General features: G+C 41.1%; 1 protein-coding gene across 9 annotated transcripts in view; it reads left to right on the top strand.

Annotated features, from left to right (window-relative positions):
* Positions 1-22,082, top strand: part of BCAS3 (BCAS3 microtubule associated cell migration factor) — a 289,031-nt gene that overhangs the window by 72,265 nt on the left and 194,684 nt on the right. For all 9 annotated transcript variants that reach the window (XM_085078501.1, XM_085078499.1, XM_085078507.1 and 6 more), the window contains exons 15-16: positions 5,959-6,223; positions 21,649-21,799. In XM_085078501.1, the coding sequence (XP_084934627.1) occupies positions 5,959-6,223; positions 21,649-21,799 (416 nt within the window). The remainder of the gene's footprint in view (positions 1-5,958; positions 6,224-21,648; positions 21,800-22,082) is intronic.

The following is a 22,082-nucleotide window of genomic DNA, read 5'->3' as shown; positions in this document are numbered from 1 at the left end:
ATCAACATAGTAAAATTTTTTCCTAGTTTGCCGCACAGTTTTCATTTGGGATGTGAACAGTATAGCTTTTGGAATGGCACAAAATGGAGAAAATTCTAACCAGTCTGAGGTGTGTTGGTGGATTTCACAGCTCCCATGATAATTAAACAATATTGCATTGGTACCTGTGAATCTCAACACACATAATTTGAAATATTTCTATAATACGAGGGATTGTTTTACCTTTTTCTTTTGGAATAACAACACTTGTAGCTGTTTAGTGAGAAGAGTTGTTGCTGGTGCTGCTCTTTTGTTGTGTGAATTTCATAGTGAGGAGCATTAGACAAGAATTTTGGAGACTGTTCAATGTAAAACTCTGAAAGCAGCCCACACTGGGAGCCTCTGTACCTCCTTTCTGGTTAGAACAGTATTTATACATTTGCTACCAGACCTCTTCCCTTTTCCCTTTTCCCTTTTTTTTTCCCCCTGGTTTAAGACTAGCTGTGAATCAAGGCCAATGTCTTAAAGGTCACCTTCTGTAGCAGAGCTATAAAAAGTTCTAATTTGTGTTGATGGACATGAGTGATTATCAGTGTCAGAATTTGTTTAGTTAGTACCCATTATAAATTGTTTAAACATCATCTTTATGCCCATGTTGTATGTGGGATTTAAATGTCCATGAAACAGTAATCAGCTGCTTTTATACATGAGATTTTGGCCGACAGAGCTTCACCCCACATTTCCCAAAATCTGCTCTTTGTGACTCAGATGAAGATGGGGTGGGATGGAAAGTGGACTTCTGCCTCAGAAGGGAATTGTGAAGACAATGACCATGGAAGAATGTGAAGAGCTGAGATAATTCACTGGTTGGATGAGAGTCCCAAGGTCACAACCTTCAAGGTCACTGTTCTGCAAACACAGACAGAAGTCCCTGTTTTGGTTTTATCAGATTAAGATCTTTTAGCCTTTAAGTGCCACTTGTGCTTTAGATTTTATATTTTTTTTCCCTTAAGAGGACAAAGAACACCCTGTCTGATGCACTGAGTAGCACCAGGAAGGTCCATTGCAAGCTCTGGTTGTATTTAACTGAGTCAGAGAGAGAACTGAACCTCTCAGAGGATCTGTGCTTTCACAGCTGAGCTCTAAAGAGGGAAAATGCACTCATGTATGTGGTGCATGTTTTGGTTAAAGTTACATTTTCTTGTCCTCCAGCTCCAGCATTGTGAGGCAACACTTAGTGCACTCATATTTTTACCCAAGAGCATTCTGGAAGGTTTTTAATGAAGGCATAGCATGTTCTGAACTGAGGAAGCTCATTTACTTGCAGATGAAAGTTAGCCTGTCACCTGATGATCCTTTCTCTTTGATCTGAAATTGTAAACAGCAAAAACAAAATCCCTGAAAACAGCATTATCTCAGCCTAGGACAAATAAACGTAACGATAGCATCAGCAGGCTGCCGGCCAGCTCCTCTGTAATCCTTTACTCTGTCAGACTTTTGTTATTCCCACTCCCAAACTGCAGCTAGAACTGACTTCAGTCGCTGGAGGTAAACAGAGGGAATGATAAAAACATTCCAGCCTGGCTGCCACAGAACACACTCGATTTGACAGGGAATTTCCAGGGAATGCAGTGATGTTTTGGTGACGTGATTCCACAGAGACTGGTCAAGGTTGTGTCACCTCCTGTGCCCAGGTAGCAAAGTGTTGGAACAACTTCCAAACATTGGATGTGAACCTCCATGGCTAGGAGAAATTCCTTCATGTCTTTGACATGTTCATGTAGTTGCAGTTATTGAAAGTCTCTGCAAGAGAGACTTTCTTGTTTGTAGGAGAGAAGCTGGGGACAGGCTTGAAATAATAAAGATTGATTTTGGGAAGTTGATCAGCCTTGGATGAGATCTGACAAGAAGAAGCTGCTGCAATTAGAAGTAGCTTGGCTGCCTTGGGGAGACAGAGCCCTGAGCAGTGGCATTTGCAGACTCAGTTATTAATGGAGAGCTCAGCTCTCTATTATAAAGTCCCCACGTGAATCTCTCACTGTGTCCACATTCTGCCCTTGCTTTTGTAGGAACTGAAATCAGTGTTGAGGACGTGGGGAGACAGAGTTGGGTCTGATAAATCATATTGTGTAGTCCATGATTTTATTATTTTTTCATTTATGTTCGTTGCTACATCATTTCCTTAATTTTCTCAACCAAAAAAATTCACATGCAGACCAGGTTTCTAATTTATTTTGACCCTTACCTCCTCGGGACTGCTGCTCTTTCTCATTGTTTAATGATACTGTTTTTTCCTTGCTGCCATCTCCCTGCACAGCTTAATTAAATACTTGAGTCCTGTGCTTCAAACCAGGGTGTTTTTTCTCTGTGACACAGCACAGTGATCATGAGCAGGTCACGTTCCTGTTGCAGCAGTGCTGGTCCTGCTCTCCAAGTTTAATTAAATGCAGTGAAATGCAGAAGGATGTACAGATTGCACCTGGTGTAACTCCATACAGCTGACAAAGGGATGGTAGGGGGGAAAAAAAGAGTACTAGGACAGTCAAAATGTACTTTATTTCTTGTCATTGTTATTAAAATACAAGATTCAGCATGGTGAGATTTATTTGCTAGCTGCTACATGATTTACCTGGGCACAGTCCTGTGCCAGGTGCTCTGGGCTGACTGTTTGAGCAGGGAGGTTGGTCCAGATGAGCCTCTGCAGCCTCTTCAACCTGAGCCATCCTGTGGTTCTGTGATTCTGTAGTATCAGAAATTATTTTCTGATCTGTACAGTCTTGAAAGCTGATCCTCAGTGGAGCTGTTTGACATGTGATGTGTCCTTGGAGGACTCTGTATATTAAATTTCCCAACTGTGTCACTCAGGGCAGACTCTGAATGGTAGCTACATTTTAATTCCGTTTTTCTGGAGGGTTTTACATCATAATGTTTGAAGTGCAGAGAAATAGCAAAGTTGAAGTTAGAAAGAAGCATAGAAGAGTAATTGGAGGAAAAAGGAGAAGACAGGAAGGATGTTGACCTTTTGGAGCAAATCTAGAGGAGGTCACCAAAATGTTCAGATGGCTGGAGCCCCTCTTATGTGAGGGAAGGCTGAGAGAATTGGGATTGTTCAGCCTGGAAAAGAGGAGGCTTTGGAGTGGTGTATTTGTGGCCTTCCAGTGCCTGAAGGCCTGCAAGAAAGATGGAGAGAGTCTAGGACTGAAAAGAATATGAAAATATCTTAAGCATTAATTAACCAAAATTAAACAAAATCTCACATCTGTAATTCCCTTTACTAGTTCAGACAGAAGAGGATAGATAAAATTTTAAAATACAGACGTGAGTATTAAATGTAACATTGACCTTGAGCTATGGAATAAACTTTGCATCGTGAGAGATCTGGTGTACTTTGTACTTTATTAACATATATCTGTAAACACTATGGGGTCTTGATTGATCTTTGGTATCTAAACATTACATCATAATTAACAACAAATCCAGAAATATGTTATAAATACATGAAATAATAGTACATTAACCTAAAGAACAGCAATAAATTGCAACGCTTAGCATAAACTTGAAAACCACTAATGGGCCACTGTGCAGTTTGTTTATACTCTGAGCAGTCGAGAACTCGGCGTAATGTACAGGAACGTGGTGGGGAACAGCACAGCCCAGGGTGTAATTTATAGGGGTTTATTCATGGACACAGCTGATTTTTGGATGTATTTTCTGAGGCTGCCATGATGAGCATTGTCCTTTCAGTCTGCTCTGTGCCTTCTTGCCGTTTTCCTGGAGAGTTACAGGCTCCTCGGCATTGCACAGATGGATTTGTGCTGCTTTGATATGAGTGTATTAAATTCATGCCTTCGGAATTGGAAATATTCTCTGAATCACCTCCTTGAACTGTCTGTGGTTCTGCTGCTCCTCGTGTGGCTCTGAAAGACAGATGAGGCCAAGTTTCAGACCAGTGGGCAGTAGGTGAATCATATGTGGAACAGCAGCTTCCAAAATACTCTTTGTCACTGCTGAGTAGCGTTTCATAACTCTGTTCCTATAAATCTTACTTCATTGCACACTCCTCTGTCAACACTTTTTTTCTTGTTATTACTGAGCATTAAAACCCTTCTGCCTCTGTGGTTCCACCCATGTTTTAGGCAATCATGGCCAGGATGCCCACTCTTGACTGCAGAGAGTGTTCATGACTGCTGTTTTAAAGAGAGAGGTTTGGATTATGGTGTTCCACGCTTTCTTCCTGTAGATCAGGAATACTTTTTTTTTTTCTGTGTAATGTTTACACTGAGAAAAAAACATCCTGTAGTGATTGTTTCCCAGTTTCTTGGCTGGATTGTCATTTGCCAGGGCTGTTGTGTGTAGTTTTTAAAACAACATAACCCTTAGGGTGCCAACTGGAAACTGAGTATTAAAGTAGAAACACACAGTTCTGTTACACAGTACAGTGAGATAGAATATTTTCTCTGTCATCTCGCTGTTCTTTTGTAATTGAGAGTGGCAGTTTTGTACACAGTTCATATGTTTGGTTTTGTCCAGTAGAATTTGCCCCTTTTAACAGCAAGTACTGAAATACACTTGGTGCCATCCTTTTTCCCGTGACTCCTCAGCTTTGGGGTTTTTTTGGGGCCTTATTAATCCCTGTTGGGTCTCTAATCCTTCCTGAGCAATCTATTAAGGTGAAACACTTAGCAAACTCAGAGCTCTGAGTTCTGCTGCTGTAGGTCAGTGAGAGCTGAAAACACTGGAAGTGCAAAAGCTGTCAGGTTTTGGGGAGATCCTGAGCTGCATCGTTTGGGGATGTCACCAGGATTGAAAGGAGCAGGTGTGGAGCACTGGGTTTTAGTTTATCTGTGTAATGTTGATGAAGCATTTTGTGTCGTGACAGTCTGTCAACCAAATATCTTGTCACAAGTCACAAGACTTAAATCCCTTTTTTATCTCCGAGGCTTCAGGGCTCTGATGGAAATTTGCACTTTGATGAATACTTTGCTGCTTTTGTCCGAAATAGCTGGAATGCATTTCTGGCATATTTGTCAAGATTTTATCAGTGTTTACTCCAATTTGAGTACCTAGTGTATTGTAAAACTGGCTTCAGTGAAATCTTGAAGAATTTTATTTAGTTTATGCTGTTTTAATAATATAATGAAAACTAATCCTTCGCCTATATGTTTGTTTGCCGTGGTAAATCCCACTTGTGTCCATCGTTCCTTTTAGTCAGCTTTTACCTTTAAAAACATTTTTGGAAGAATTGTTTCAGGACTTTTTTTTCTCTATGATAAATCATTTTAACTTCAACTACTTGTTTTCTTGAGTTGTCTGCCAGGACAGGCTTGGAAACAAACTTTAATCTCTCTTTTAAAGCATTCCTTCAGGAACAAGAATTTGCTTTCCATCAAAGCGTTGTGTAAAGCACACTTAAAAGAGAATTAAATCCTTCTGGACTTCATATCTGAGATCTATGCAAGGAGTAACCGTAGTGGAAAAATGTTTAACTGTATTTTTATATTTGCCTCAAAACTGACCATTTTAAGCTAAAATAAGACTTGTGCCAGTATTTGTCAAAATCAGGCCCAGTGGTGAAATCTCTCTCTTTTCTTCTCATCCCTCCCTTTCCCCCTCCTTGGGAAATCTCTAAAGATTAAACAAGCAAATACAAAACATGTAATTGAAACAATTTCCCAGCTCTTTTTAGAACTAAGTTCTATTTGAAAACTACACCAAGATCTTGCGGCTTTCTGCAGCACTTTGCAACACGCTTTGTTTTCCTAATCTCAGAATATTTCGAAAAGTACACAAAATTTGGAACTGTAAATTTCAGTGCAGCTTATAATATATAGTGGATGTATTAATTGATAAATGCACCCAAGTTCAAGTTATTGAGGGATTTTATTGCCTTTTCCAGTTAAGATTAGTGTTTTAAGACACGAGCTGTGTTGGAGGTGTGGACGTTGGTGGCTTCATTCCCTTGTCACCCCTATTTTCCAGGTGCAGGACATCTCCTTCAGCCACGACTGCCGCTGGGTGGTGGTCAGCACTCTCCGTGGCACTTCCCACGTTTTCCCCATCAACCCCTACGGGGGCCAGCCCTGTGTCAGGACACACATGTCCCCTCGGGTGGTCAACCGCATGAGTCGCTTCCAGAAGAGCGCGGGGCTGGAGGAGATCGAGCAGGAGCTGACCTCGAAGCAGGGAGGACGCTGCAGCCCCGTGCCTGGCCTGTCAAGCAGCCCCTCTGGCTCACCTCTCCATGGTAAATCCACTTTCTTCCTTTCTTTCCATCGTGAAGAAAATAGGAATTCCGTAAAATAAGGTGCTGTAGATGTTGTGTAAAAATATGTGATGCATGCAGATAGTGCAGGGGGTGAGCCAAGGTGGAAACAGTTCAAAAAGACAGTTCTCGTTTTGCAGCTTGCTTAAGTAAATGATGCTATCAGAGGTGTGTTAATAATTTCCTCTCTAAACTGAAAGGTTGGGGGTCTTTATGTTTCCAGTTTTGTTTCTCTGTAGCACACGTTCAGTGAACTGGTCTGTATTCAAAGAATTTTACTGCCTAAAATTCTTATTGCTCATTGGCCTTGACGAGCGTGAAGCACATCTGGATATCTACAATAAATACTGCTCAAGGAGAAAGAAGGCAGTGGGAAGCTGATGGCACAGATTTTTATCCCCTTTTTTTGTGTGTGTGGCAACAATGTGACAAATGATGTGCGAAGGTAAAAAATCTGTAAGAATTGATCTGTCCATCCTGCTCCTGTGGTGGATGTGCCTTGGAGAAACTCCATGGATGTGAAGGGGAGCCTCAAAAAATGTTTAAAAATTATCAGTGTCACAGCTTCTTCTGTTTTGTCCTTTCTGCCATTCTCTTTGTGAGGTGTGTGCTCGAAGCTGCTTTTTTTGCATTCAGGATTTGCTGCATCCTTATGCCTCCTTTCTGCTGAGACTAAGTCACAACTTCCATGGAAGTGGAAGTTTGAATAGCAGTTTGTTTGGAGGAGCCACCCTTTTCCAGTCTGAGAGTACTAAAAATGGCCAGGAACAGTTCCTCTTCCCTAATTATAAGCAGGATTAGGGGAGCTTGTGAAAGCCCAACTATGTGCTGGGCTTTCTGCTATAGAGAGAACCTTTGTGGGATTTCTGAATCAAAGGAACTGCTTTATGACTTGGTGATTATTAAGGGAACCAGACTTGTCTCAGAAGCAGCCTCTGTATTTTTGCCTTTCTTTGGACTTCTCTGAACAAAGGTTTGTGCATGGCTGTTCTGGAGCCATCCTCCTCTGCCTGGAGCCACTGGAAGGCACCCAAAACGTGCTCTGAAGTTTCTTCCTCCTTGGAGACAGTTGTGCATCTACCATTTTACTTCCTCTCATCTCTGTATGGCAGCTCAGCCTGAAGCAGGCTGGGGAGTGCTCTGGAGGTTTGCTGTGGCACATCCAACCCCTTTTAACTGTGGCCTTCATGGAGAGGAGAGGAAGGAGCTGTCAATTTGTGTGGCTTTCACCCAGCCAATTCTATTTTATGTCGAGGGAAATTGCAGTAAGTTGGTGCCTTTATAGTATTTCGAGGTACATTTGAAGTTTTGAATAGATTTGACACTTTTTAAAAAGAAGAATCAGTAGTTTCAGGATGCTGAGTGGTGGAGGTAGGAGACAGGAATGCATGGACGAGTCACTGAGAGAAAGGCAGCAAATTTAGGGGAGTGTCTCAAGAGTTCTGAAGCTTCAGTTTGCAGATGTCTGTCTTGAAAGATCAAAAATCAAATTTCTTTCAAGATCTCTGTGCAGTCATCACTGCTTGAAAATTAGCTCTGTTTAAACAATCAGCTCCATTGGAAGCCTGCATGTGGGTGCTGAGAATTAAGGCAGGAAGATGACTTCGATTCCTGGAGGACTTCACACAGATTGTGCTCAGCACTTCCTCAGTGCAGAAGTTGGACATGTGCTAAAACTGTGTGTTGGTAACTTGCAGAACTCTATATGAAAATTTTCCGTGAGAAATTTGTGGGAATTGTGTAGGGGAGTTAGCAGAGCTGTCTTAGAAAAAAAATATTAGAGAAAAAAATAAAATAGTTGTGTTTGAAAGAGTCCATTTGGTAAAATATTGTAATATTTTCAGTAATTTTATTGCTGCTTTTTCATTTCAGTAATCTTTCAGTTCCTCTGGCTGAAAGCAGGCAGGATATTGAACCCTATTCTAAGCTTTTTATAAAAAGCCATTTATCATCAACTTGTAAAAAACCCCTGAAGTTCAGAGCGACTTTCAGCAGAGGGATTGTGTGTGTGTGTGTGTGTGGCAGCTGGATTAGCCAGAGACCGATGATTATTTTAATTTGTGAGCTAAGATGTGTTTACTCAGATTGTAACAGCTCCTTACCATATTATAATGTTAAATTATTGTTGTTTGGAGGAGTCACGGCAGTCTGGTGACAGAAGTGTAAACGAGTACTCGAAACAGAAAAGAGCAGTTCTGGGTTTAATTCCTTGCTTTACTTCTAACTCGCTCTGCAACCCTTGGTGAATTTTTCAGCTGATTTTGTCTGTCAGCTTTCTGCTGTGTGACAACAGTAATAATCTCTGTGTTCCCCGTGTGTGGAATGACTTTAATTTTGTAGCTTTCTTCAAGAAGAATGACTGTTATGTTCCTTAATCAGCCCTCTAAGTGCGGCTGATTATAATGGAAATAAAGCCAAAGCCCATGTCCTGGAGAGCACCATTGCTCTGGGACAAGGTGTTGATTAAGTGACTGATTCAGAGAAGATTGTGGCAAACTGGAGGATTTTTCTGTGTGGAGTCATGTCATCACGATTTTCCTCTTACATCTTTTCCGATCTAGAAAATTTTCAATAAACCCTAAGTAAAAAAAAAAAGTTGTTAATCCTTCTGATATTCCTTTTGCGTTACAAAATCGTTGCTACAACCTTAGGCCAAAAGACTGTCCTGGCTTATCTTCCCTTTTGATTAGCAATTCTAACTTACTGATAGTAACTTGTGATTAGTTTTTGTTCTTGTAAATATTTTCAGAGTTCGGGCTCTGTCTTATTTTTCTCACTCGTTTTTTGCCTCCAGGTTTCAAAATGAAACTGTTTGCTGTGTATATAGTAGCAATGCAATCTATTTACATTGTGTTGGAGCACCCAGGACTGTTTACCCGCACAATGTCAGCCTTTACTGGGGGTAGGGATGATTTCATTTCCAAATGAATCATCATTTGGCTTTGTTCTTTTCAGCAGAATGAAGTAAACTGTTCAATAGAGGATGATAAAGAGATATTTCCTTTGCACCTTTTATAGCCGACAGAGATTTTGTTTGGGCTGTTCTGTCTGTTAATCCAGCGAGGTTGTATTTTTTTCATTCCCTTGGATCGCCGGAGTGTGTTGTCAGGAATATCTGAGTTAAGTTGGGATCCTTTTATGGGCTTTTACTATTATAAGACTATTGCAACATCAGTTGCTTGTGGGGGTGAACATTAGGGTAAAATATAGCCTTACATGACCTTTTTACTTGTGAAAAATTAGGTTTATGGTCCTTACGTGTCTCACAGGTAGGCTGTGAGGATTAAGTTAAAGCAGAATTATGTCCTTGGTGATGCAAACATCTCCCTGTTCTCTACAGCACACCTACATGTGAATAGCAAGGAGCATTTAGCTGTTAAAATAAAATGTTTTATTTGAACGGTTGAAAATTACATATAACTAATTATTTTAATTCTGCGAATTAAAATTTACAGAACATTATTGCCATTAATTCTTGCACCACCAGCAAGTGAAATAAAGTCTCTGTAGCTCTGCTTGCAGGTTTTCTCTGTTCTTTGCTGTAGGAATTTCCAGTACCAGAATAAATAATAATCCAGTAAGTTAACATTGGGTCTACAGCTACACATCCACACCTACTAAAAATATTCCATTATAATACGATACTCTCTGAATTTGTCTTGCATTTCATTGGGGATTGAAGTATTTATTTATTTGCCAAAAAACTGTTCATAGTACGCCGCGGTTCTGTTTCAGATTTAATACTGATGCTGAGATGGAGTATATAAATTTAGAATTATGAAAAAACCCATGTTGTTCTTGATACAGTGCATTCAGGCTTGTATTTATCTCTTTATAAATATTTTAGTATGGCACGTTTTTCTTAGCAAAATATTTTCCAAGTTTAAAAATCAAAAGGTTTTCTCTCGCTTTTCCTTAACTTTTCACAATCACAACATGATTAAAATCCAAGCATAAAACTGGAAGTTCGATAAACATGCAGCCTGAGATGCTTTACATATTTCCACGTTACTTTTCACTATTTCCCAGAGTGAAACTCCTTTTACTAGAAGAATTCTTATGGGAAAGCAGAGTTGAAAGGACTGACATCATCAGCCCTTCCTGCAGAACAGCTTGGTTTCCTTGCAGCAACACTCACTGCAGAAACCACCGATTTACAGAGAGGCAGGCAAAAATAGTTTCTGAGAAAATTAACTGTGTAATAACTTAAAGCACTGCAGGGCAGATCCTTCGCAGAGTTTAACACGAAACGCCGTGGACACGAGCTGAAAACGGTTCTTTGAAAACTCTCTATTAACTTTAATTTTTCTCTTTGTGGATAGAAACACTTTGTGTGGAAACAGCAAGCTGCCGCATCGTCCCGCGTCGTTTTAACGTGCTTTTAACATTCCTATATGTGTCATTGCCGTGTTTCTCCACAGCGGCACACTCGGCTCTTTTTTATTTAAGCTTTATTTCATACGATTAGGAAATGATTCGTTTTCCAGCTATGTTTTTAGTGGAGTTTTCGGCCCGGCCGCGCCGGCTCTCAGCGCTCCCGCCGAGTCCCTCAGCGCTGCCGCCGCTGCCCAACGCGGCCTGCAGGGGGCGCCCTCTCCCCGGCCATGGCCCTCAGGCAGAGCGGCCCTGAGGGGAGAGCTGGCGTTATCCTCCGTAACGCGATAAATGGTGACGGAGGGGATAAAACCCTCTCTTTTGCGCTAATACACACACAGAGCTGCTCGTACAAACACCATAGTTATACATTTGTTTATTTGCAAATATAAGCTCTTCAAATATAAGCGCCTCAGGCAGAGCCGGCCCTGAGAGGAGACCTGATGTGGAGCCTCCGTACAGCGGATAAATGGTGACGGAGGGGATAAAACCCTCTCTTTTGCACTAACACACACACAGAGCTGCTCGTATAAACATCACAGATATAAATTTATTTATTTATTTATTTATTTGCAAATATAAGCCTATCTATTTGCAAATATAAGCCCTCCACATTTGCTGTGCTGCCTGAAGCACCGAGCGGTTCTCTTTGCCCGCTCACTTGAAGTTTCTCTTCATGTTTCTCTTCCCAACTTTAAGGCAGTTGGGAAAAAACAAAATTAATTTACCCGGTGGGAACTTTGTGCTAATGACTTTTGGAGTCTATTCAGTCATGATTCTTTTTGGAGCTGGAAGTGCCCAGAGCAAGCCCAGGTACCTCATGTAAGGCTGGGAGAAGAGGTGGGAAGAGCTGGAATCACCAGTTTGGGAACTGGCCAGCAGCTTACTGGGTCTAAGGGAGATGTGTTTGCTGTGTTTTACCTGCCTTTTTCCCCCTCTCCTTTTTTTGGTAATGGGTAGAGAATCGGTGAAGTGAAAGAAGTGGGTGGTGTATTTTGGATAATTTCTGAAGTGGAAGGAAAAGATCCATTCCCTTCAGATAAGTAGGGAAGTAGACTGATAAATTCTGTCACAAGGGAAGTTCGTGTCTGTACATCAAATGTTTCAGAAGCAGTTTTTTGTAAACAGCACGGATCGAAGACTGGGGCAGATACATGTTCACCTTGATATTTGAAGAAGTTTTGAATATTCTGGATAGATTGAAAATTGAAGGAGGCGGACATCAGAAGGGAATTGCAGCTCTGGAGATGGAGAGTGTAAAAATCTCTGACTGAGTGATTTGACACAGCAAATGCTGTAGCAGTGGTCAGAGCAAACTGTTTCGGAAAGGCTGTGGGTAGACAGGTGGAGGGGAAATAATCGGCAGCACACAGGAGACCACGATGGCAGAGATGGATCGCGAGGTGGAGGGAAGGGGGAAGGCGGAGAGGAGTGGGATTACCACAGATGTGAGCGTCCCACTGAAGTTTTCCTGTCAAGATGGATGATTTCAGTCTTGGTAACATCACATGGAAGGAAATTTGGAGAGGGTCAAGTGCTGATGTGTCAGAGTCAGGTACTGAGGGAGTCCAAGTAGCGGTAACTGGAATCTTAAAGTGTTTGTCTGAAAATGACTTAATGAATGACAGTTTGGAATTTTATGGTTATTTCAACTGTTCCTTCGATTACTCCCTCTTTATTTACAGTAAACCCATGTTTTTCCATCCGCAAATCTCGCCAGTTAACCAGGTACATAAAAAACAGGCTGGTGCATTTCCTTCTTGAACACTGCAAGTAGTAATGACATCCTGCAGCTGATGCAGCACTTTGATCAGGTTTTGCAGTTGCCAATTGGAAATTGATAAATAATGATATTAATGATCCATGAGAAGGAATATGCTTGACTTTCTGTCTTCTCAGTGTGTTTTATGTATAAGTGCAGAGGGTTAGGTATGCTTGTGTACAGCTGAAATGAGTGTGATCAGCATAAAATCCATCACTAGGCTTGAACTTTGGAATAACAGTCCAGCTGAAAAGAGCTGGTCACTGGAGGAGTGATGCAGGAAAGAAACTCTGCATGGTTCATGTCCAAAGCACAAAGGGGAAAGGCTGGAATTAGGTCAGGAGAAAAGTGGACTAGCACAGGGGAGACACTGCAGTTCAGACATTTGTTGGTGGGTCAAGGAATGTAAGTGGTTCAAGGGAGCTGCCATCAGTGAAATGACAAAAAGTAGCTTTGCTCACCTGATACAAGCCTGTAATATGTTGGATCAGAAGGTGAGAAAGTAGAATCTAGAGTTTTTCAAGAGACAGTATCAGCTGAAGGAGGAGGTTTAAGTATGGAGGGTGTTGCATGACGAGGGAGGTTTGGCGTGAGGGAAGGTGAAAGCATGTGAAGCTCCGTGTTAGCAACCAACGAGGGGAAGGAATGGGACAAGAGCTGGTGGGAACAATCTTTTTATCTGATGGACATGCTGAGTTCCAGCCCAAACACCTTCTGCTTCCCCTGGCAATGGGTATTCTGGGAATCCAGGGCTGCTCCCTCATGTCTGCAGCCTGAATCCGACTCCCTGTCTATATGATTGGTGATGGATTATGCAGTAAAAGGGTGTTGCCCTTGTTGCCCTTTTTTTTCCCCCAGTTTATTATTCTTAAGTAAAGCATTTAATCAACTGTGCATCTTTGGTAGCCTGAAAAATGTAAACACTTTATGGAAAGAAACGTAAGCATGAAGATTAGAAATAAAATATACTTCTATCTTTAAAAAGGTTTATCTTTACCCTTAAATACGCTGATTGAGCTTATTCTTTTTTGCTTAGTCCTCGTGGGCTGTTAAAATCAGTTGCTTTTTCCCATCTCAAGGAAATGCATCTTTGACACTTCTCATGACCTGAGTCACGATGCTGTCACGGAGCCAGAAAACATCCTCAACGGTCATGGGTAAAAGAGCAGGGCTGCCGAGGGTGTGTGGTGGGTGCAAGAGGGACAGATTGCTATGCTTTGCTTCAGTTCCTATTCTATGGGTGTTTCAGACAAGCCATTTGTTATAATTACCCATGGATATTATTATCAAGTTCTCAAATGCAGTGGTTCTCAAGGCACTTTTTTTTTTCCCCACATAACTTGGGATAAATCCTGTGTATTCAACCCGGATTGAATTCAGATGCTAAAATATTTGTTCTTATGGTTGCAACTGGAGGGAAAATAAGGCAGAGATAGAAAGGTGGGGATAAAAAATTACAGATGTATTAACATGTAGTTTATCATCAATACTAAATTGTAGTAAGCTCAGCCCTTTGGGTAAAGGGCTGCCATTAAACTTTCCTTATCTCCTCACTGAATACATCTGCACAGGGTTGTCCTTCAGAAATTCCCAGCCCAGTCATTTTGCAGTTTCTAAGAGAGGCTGATCAGTTTTTCTGACTCTGCTGTCAGAAAAAAAAAATTAAGTTTATAAAGATCATTTTATTCTGTATCATTTGGAAGAGAAGTCTGAGACACCAAAATATTCCAAAGTTTACGATGCTTTAGCGTCTTGGAGTCTTCCCTGAAAGAAGGCTTTGAGTTGAAATCTGTGCTGATCTGAATTATGATGGATAGACACGACAAGGGGCAGCAATAGTGCATTCTTGTTTTCTCAAGCGCTTCATCATTCACCAGCAGACAGTGTTAGCAAAATTCCCATGTGCAAGAAATCGGAGCAACAGAGTGTCTCCACAGTGCCCGGAGGCTGCCTGCACGATAACCTCATTAGTGCAGTGTTAGTCTGAGCTCACACAGTCCTGTCCTCTGAAGAGTTTGCAAACTCCAGCCCAGTGCTGTGGTAGCCACAGCCTCTGGCCCAGAGCTGGCTCACGGCCCCATGGTGGGGAGGATGGCACTGCTTCTTTGTGTATGTTTGCAAAATACTCCACAGCTACACCCGTAGTAGTTACAAGAAACTAATCTTGCACTCTTCCCGTCTGTGGAGAGTTGAAGGTGCAAGATGTGTTTCACAGAGGATGGACTCGGCCCTGGCTGTGCCTGGCCTTTGCTGGAGATGACCCAGCAGCAGGATGGCCACTTTGGCTGATTTGGCTGGTAACAACATCTGGAACAGCCCAGCTGAAGCGTTGCTGCTGCTGCCTGCACAAAGCCTGCAGCCAACAGCTGGCAAACCAGTTTGGTTGGGTTTATTTCGAGTTTTGCCCATACATGGATTTGAGCCTTGCACCAACAGTATTTTTAGTTAAATAAGTCCTGAAAGATGATTATTATACAGACTTGTGTGTCTGGTGGTGGAGGGGTTGTTTTCTAAGGAAATGCCACAAAACACCTTTATTGTGCAGCTCTTCGAGCACAGCAAACCAGTGTTTGTACAAAATGAGGAGGTGAAATAACAGGGGAAGAAACAGATACTTGTGTCAGATTTTCAAGTAGTTACTCTTTTACAAGGCAGTTGACGCTGTAGGTGTCCTCACCGCTGTTGCGAGAGGTGTTATGGGGCCCAAGACATTGTTACTATTCTGGCAGAGTGGTTTTCTCTCCTTTTTGATTCCTCTGGACTGACAATGTAATATCTTTTCCATGCAGGAAAAGAAAAAAATACACACAAAGGTAGGAGAAATGACCAACTGTAGATCACTAATTGTGTATGTAAATGATAGGTTCAAATCCAGGTAGAGCTTGAGGTTGAAACTGCTCTTTCGCAATCCATCTTTGGCCGGGTAGAGGGACAGGCAGCAAAGGGGTTGTGGGATTTCCTTTTCTCCCGAGGACAAGAGGAGATTATTGGGTATCAGTGAGTGGGACAATTTATAACTGAGGGACAAAGTTTCTGAAATTGAAGATAGTAGAAAAACTCCAGAAGGAGGAAGGGACAGTTATGAGGCCATGCTCAGATTCTGAGTGGATGATGCTGAAGTTCAAGGAGCTTGGGTGAGAGGGCAGGGGACTCTGTCCCGTCAGTGACTGAGACACTTGGGCTGGCGCTTGCAACGTCTCGGCAGAGCAGTCTGTCCTAGGAGCTGTCACCATCACATGCCTTGCCTGGATGCAAACAGAGAGCAAGCTCTGCTTTCTTAGGACAATCGTGAGATTTAGTGCAGCTGTGTTTCCAAGGGTTTCATATCAAACGGATTTAAATGTTACAAAAACAACTGGCTGTGTTATTTTCTCCCATCCATTCCAATGGAAGCAAGTTAGTGATAAGTTTAGCTCTGAGTAGCTACGTGATGTGTGTATACATGCAGTAGCTAAGACATAATATTCCTCCTTTAATGGGTCTAATTGTACTGGAAATATTGAGGGTTAGGGTGTGAAATGAGTTTAAATTTGATAGGACACAATTCAAGGAAATGGCAATGTAACTTTAATTGAGAGGCGATCGTTAACTAAAATAATTAGTTTCCTGACTTTTTCTAGGAAAACGTCTAACATTTTACAAAGAAAGATAACACATGTTGGACTGAATAAAACAAAACATGAAAGAAAAAGCCCACTCTGGCAGTAACTGGGGCTCGTGGTGCTGGGTGTGTTTCCCGGGCTGTTAGTGAGTTTGTCTGTCAGGCTCTTCCAAGGACTCCGTGAGCCAGCATTGCTTCCGCTGGGTTCTCTGCTCGGGTCACAAGGCAGCGTTTCTCACCAGGGCGCTGCTGTTTCCTCTTCCGACTGTAGTAGATTACAGATTATACTGGAACATGTCTGAGAAAAGGTCAGGAACGAGGGTGAAAGTCTTGGAACTGAAGCTGGGAAGCTTTCTATTCTCATCCGGGAAACTTTTTGTATTGAATAAAAAGCAAAGCAAAATAAACCACCACATCCATGACACTTCTGTTTTTCCTGCCATTTTTTGCCTGCCCGTTAGAAAGGATTTTATTTCCCTTGCGTTACACAATTAGGGAATGTTTTGCTGAGGAATCCTTAGTGTTACACTAAACAGAAATAATGGCCAAACACGGTTCATTTTCCTGTAACTTGGCCTGCATAGGATTGCATAGCCTGGAGTTACTGCGTTTTTATTTACCAAATTACAGATGTTTATATGTAGTGTTAATGTCAGTAGACTACGTGGTACCCTTTGAAATGGAGTCTGTTAAATACTGGAAGATATAAAAGCTAATCAAGTGGGGTTTGAATTTTAATGACACTGCATTACTAAGCTTTTTGTATTGGAGTAATGGAAGATAAATGGAAAAAATCAACATAGAAGCATTTTATTATAAGGCTGAGAGGTGCTTGATACCACTTTGGTTTTTCAAATAAAGTGTATAGAGAAACTAAAATCCTTCTGATCATTACTTTCCTACCAGAAAAAATTGTCAGGGCCAAGTCCTCCTTGCTTTGCTTGCTGACAGAGTGGAGTTTCTCTACACTGAAGAAAATTCTGCAGCACTTGCAGGCATGTCATATACATGCTGAAATTTAGCAGGTAAAAGGGTTGAATTTTAGTTTGGTGATAAATTAGTGTTTGCATCCCTTAGGTGTGAGGGTATAGTTTTGGTTTTAAGCTTGGCTGTGATTAAGCGAGTTCCATTTCCATGCACGGATGGAATCTGTGGTGCTGATAGATTCAAACTCAGTTTAAATCACAGAAGAAGTGATTTGGTTGCATTAATGTGAGTCTATGGGTGGACAAAAGAGCAAAGTAACCGTGGCTGCATCCACATCATTCTTTTAGGATCCCATAAAGTCTTTATGCCACACACTGTGTTGCTGCTGAATGCAATCCTTGGGGCTGGGGAAAGTCCCTGCCAAGCTGCATTTGGATGTATTATTCTGTCATTAGTAGTGCCAAAAATCAGGGTGTTTCTCCTGCTCTCTCCTCAGAGATGATCTCTGACAGAAAGTGCCCTCAAGTGCTCCACTCAAATGCTGACCAATTTGAAATCTGGCCTGAATTCATCAAGGCTCTTAGTTGATCAGAAGAGGACATGTAACTGTATTAATTGCTTCAGTTGATTGATTGCTTTTTGAACACTGTTAGAAGCTTGCAGGTCTTTAACATTTCCCCCTTGATGTAGCTTTCCTTTCTCATCCAAAAATACAGTTTGGAAACTTAAAAAAGTATGATTTGATCAAATGTTTGAATCTCATATTCAGGCCTGAAGAGTAACTTGCAGGTTTAACATTGATTGTAAATCAAATAATCATAAGTAAAATCTTAGCTGTTGATAAAGTGGCATTGCAGTGGTGGAGGTGTGTGGAGAGCTGAGGGTGTCTCTGCCCAGAGGCTGAGGAGGGAAGTGATGCTGTGGGACCACAAGCCTGTCTGGCCATACCTGGAAGCTGCTCCTGATGGCTTTTCCACAGATGTCCAGCTTTGTCAAAAACCACTAAATCTTGTGAAGTTTATTTTCCTTATAGCATCTGTGTTTTATAATGGTGCTTTTAATTTGTTTTTTCTTTGTCTGCTGGGATTTCTTTTGTCCGGCGCTTTCAGGCCTCCCTTTTTTCCTCGGTGGAAGTGAGTCTGTTAGTGATGGCTGGTTTGGGAATACAGCTCGGCCCGGCAGCCTCTCCCTCCCTCTGACAACAAAGCCCATTGTTGTTTTCTTTCTTCACTTTTATCCTCAGCTTAATCCATTTTTCCTTTGAGTGTCAGTGGAATCAAATGTCTGGAAAAGTGTGGCTCAGGTTTTGGGGGATGAAATGGTGGTGGTTTTGCAGACTCTCAGCAAAGAGGGCCAAAGACAGAACTATGGATTGGGTTTTCCATGCCTCAGTTTACCCAGTGTAAGGCTGCACTTGCAAATAAACTTGTCAGACTGCAGAGCCACAACATCCTCAGCTTTTTGGAAGTCCCTTAGTAAAATTAGTAAGAGATTTGCCAGCCTAGACTGGCTTTAATATATTCCATGCACAGCTCTGATATGAAAATCTCCTCAAGACAAATACTTGACCCCATGCCTTGCACAGGGTCCTGAGGGCTCTGGGTGATTACCAAAAGTGCCTCCTTGCTTGGGATGCTCTCTGGAAATGATCCTTGACAGTGCCTGTTTGCTATGGAATTGTGCTGGCGATGATTGATTGCAATGAAAGTATTCCTGGAGTAGTCAGTAGGATGTGATGTCTGTGTGTCAGTGTATGACCATTTGCAGTCAAATGCACTGTCCACATGTCAGGAGTCAACTTGAGTTCAGGATTCTGCTGGATGAAAAATATTGGATATTTCTACCTGGCTTAAACTTTGGCTTATTCGTTGCTTGTCCTTCGACAGTGAATCAACAACGGCTTGAGCTGTAGAAATAATGTTGATGCTTGACTGCATTCTTTGTGCTCTTCTGGCCCAATCCGACAGCCCTGTGCACACAACTCCTGTTTGCTGCAGGAGTTTCCTACTTGGAAGGGCTGGAGAAGCAGAAGGGTAATTTTTTGGGTACAGCAGCACACCAGAAAATTAGGGGGTTTTCTTTAACCTTAATCGTCCACACCATATTAATATTGTTGTAGTCAGATTTTCAAGGACAACCTTCCTGTCAGAAATAATTTCTCTCCTTTTTGTAGCATTCCAACTTCTAGTTTTTGGCTGGTATCACTTTTAATTACATTTTTTGCAGTTAAGCAACTGACTGTTGCAGCAGAAAATGCAGGTTGGCAGGCAATGGTTATTGTGACATATGTTTGGTATTTACAGCTTTTCCATTTGTCACAGCAGAATTTTTTTATCATGTTTGTGCTCTGAAGTGCTGTGCGTTATGAGGTCTGGTTTAGTTAATTTTTTATTGAGGTTTGTATACATCAGATTAAGCTATACTTCCAGATACATAGTTACAAATTAAATGCTTGGCCTCCAGAATGCTTTTTGGTTTCTTTTTCAAAGAAAAATCATCTTAAATTTTAGTCTCTTTCAGAATCTCTTTTATACATTTTCATTCTCTCTTTATAGTTTAGTAGGTTTTTTGTTATTGTTGTTTAATTATATTTTCTTATATGTAAGCCTAAAAATTTGTAAGATGTTGTTCCTACAATTAATAAAAAACTCTGAAGGGATGAGTTAATCCTGCAGTTTTCTGAGTATCCCTGACTGCCCTGGAATTCCTTCAACTTGTAGGGCAGCTCATCCTTGTGTAGGAAGGATGTCTGTAAATTCCTCATTTCTCTGCATGCACATATTCCATTGAATCACCTGAAGGTTTTGCATATGGAAAACCACGTGAAGTTGGGAGCAGAGGGCACTGAGACATTAAATGTGCCTTGAGAGGGGAGAGGGGCTGTTCCAACACAGCCCTTGGATCAGCAGCTCAGAGTTAATCATTATATTCTGAACAAGTAAAAAAAAAACAACCAAATTACAGACATTTGGAGCCCCCTCAGTGGATTCTGTTGGTGTTTGCTGTGCCCATGTGGATCCAGGGGAAAATGGGAGAGGGAGACACTTCCAGAGAGGCTTTGATTGCAGGAAGAATAACTAATTAGACAATAATGCACAAAACTATTCCTATGCCTTCCTGCAAGAACCAAAAATGCATTATTAAACTAATCTTAAAAAAATTAATTGCATCTCAGTCTTATTTATAACTGAGCTGGGTTTTTTTTCCTTTTTCCCTTTTCTTTTTATTCCAAGTTGGTGCAGGAAAATTGCTATTAATGAAATCTGCTCTCTGGGAACTTCAATAGGCTTGTTCTTCATTAAAGCCATGCTATTTCTCTTAAAACGTATTGATGGATGCTCAGGCCAGATACTTATCACAAAATACACTTTGCAATTTCATCATTTCTGTTATTGTGCTGCTCTGAGACGCAGAGGTCTGGGGACTTTGCAGAAAAACCCAAATAAAACCACCAAGCTTACGGCTATATAGTATTAAAAGAAGGGTGAAGGAAGCATTGAGTGTCTTTAGGATGATGAGACATTCATTAAGATTTTTCCGCCTTCCTTTTCCTATTTTCAATCCATCTGAAGTACCATTAAAGCTTTTCAGGCAGCTTCCTGTGAGAAACCCTTTGCTGTGCTGTTTTTCTTCCTTGAAAAAAGGTGGCTGCTCTTGAGGCAGATTGTATGGATTTGGCCTGGGATTTGTATAATATCTGTGTAGAATGCATCGGTTGTTTAGGAACCTAATTCCCAATATGGTTCCCTTTTGATTAAGAACAAAGCCAGCGTTTCACAGCATTACAGGAACACAGAAAAACAAGTTAATGATCTAAACCTTTTAATTCATGGTTGCTTGTCTATTTAAAGTACTTTTGATTCTGCTATAAACAGACTGGCCCCTTTTTTTGTTTAACTTCTTTCTTTGGTTTCTTCACATTTCTTTCTTTACTGTCCATGAAATTTGGAGCTAGTTTCCTTTTCCAACTGAAGAATGAAAGGTTGTGACTACAGAGTGATACAGCGAGTAAGAAAGCGTAGCCAAACTGGGCGTCCATCCAGCACAGTCCTCTTTGAAACCAGCTAAATTTAGGGTTGTTGAGGGGTTTTTTGATATGTTTTCCCTTTCCTTTTTTTTCAGTACCCATGTTTCATTTTCTTATTTTTGAATGAATATGAAATTTGTTACTTTTTTGATACTTTCTTAATTTTTACATCGAGTTTCGCGTGGCTTTGATATGGTTACTTGATATTTTCCTCCAGCCTTCATTCTGCAGATGATTATTCTGCTCGTCTTTATCCGTCGAGACAACAAAAGCGACCTTTTCAGGACTTCCAATTACCAACACTGTATGTGGTACTTTAGGAAAAGAATTCCCTCCCTGATACTCCTTTTTTTAAAATAGAGAATTGGAATCCAGAGCTTGTCCTTCAAATTGAACTCGAAAACTTTTCGGTGAACAAAACTGCCAGGCAAGCAGCAGCAGGAGGAATAATTCTCCTTGCATGGAAAGGAATCCTTCCCTATCCCCATATATAAAATTAGTATTTGCTGCTAACATTGTAATTTATTCTTTATTGGAAATGAAGATTAATTATTTAGATTTTTTTTATTACCATAGAAGCTTGTTACTTCTTTTTTTCTTTTTTCTTTCTTTTTATTTTTTTTTGGTCTTCTTTATCTTATTTCAAGCAGATGTAGCCACGCTAAATGAAGAAAAAATTCCAATAATGTCTTTTATTCCATCTCTATCCCATCAAGGTAAATTGAACAGCCAAGACACTTACAATAACTTCACAAACAACAATCCCGGGAATCCTCGGCTCCTGCCTCTCCCAAGTTTGACTGTGGTGTTGCCTCTCGCTCAAATCAAGCAGCCAATGACATTAGGGACCATCACCAAACGCACAGGGTAAGTGACACAGACCTTCCTCAGCCTTTATGATTCATGTGGAAATCATTTGTCTTATTAGTGAGATTTAGTTTTGTTCCGTAGTTTTATTTCGGGATATGTAACTTAATGGCAGCAGAAGGGGCGTGGGGGGAAAAGGAGGATGAAAACCAGCAACACATACGTGAATATAACCTGAAAACAAACCTCTGTAAATTCAGAAATATTAATTTGGGTGGGTCAGGAGAAGTTTTCACACCAAGAATTGAAATGAAACACAAGCAGAGCTGTATTCAATCAGAAC

This window comes from Lichenostomus cassidix, chromosome 19 (assembly GCF_008360975.1).
Source record: "Lichenostomus cassidix isolate B80296 chromosome 19, HeHo_3.0, whole genome shotgun sequence".
NCBI lineage: Eukaryota > Metazoa > Chordata > Aves > Passeriformes > Meliphagidae > Lichenostomus > Lichenostomus cassidix.
This window is presented reverse-complemented; position numbering and strand designations above follow the sequence as displayed.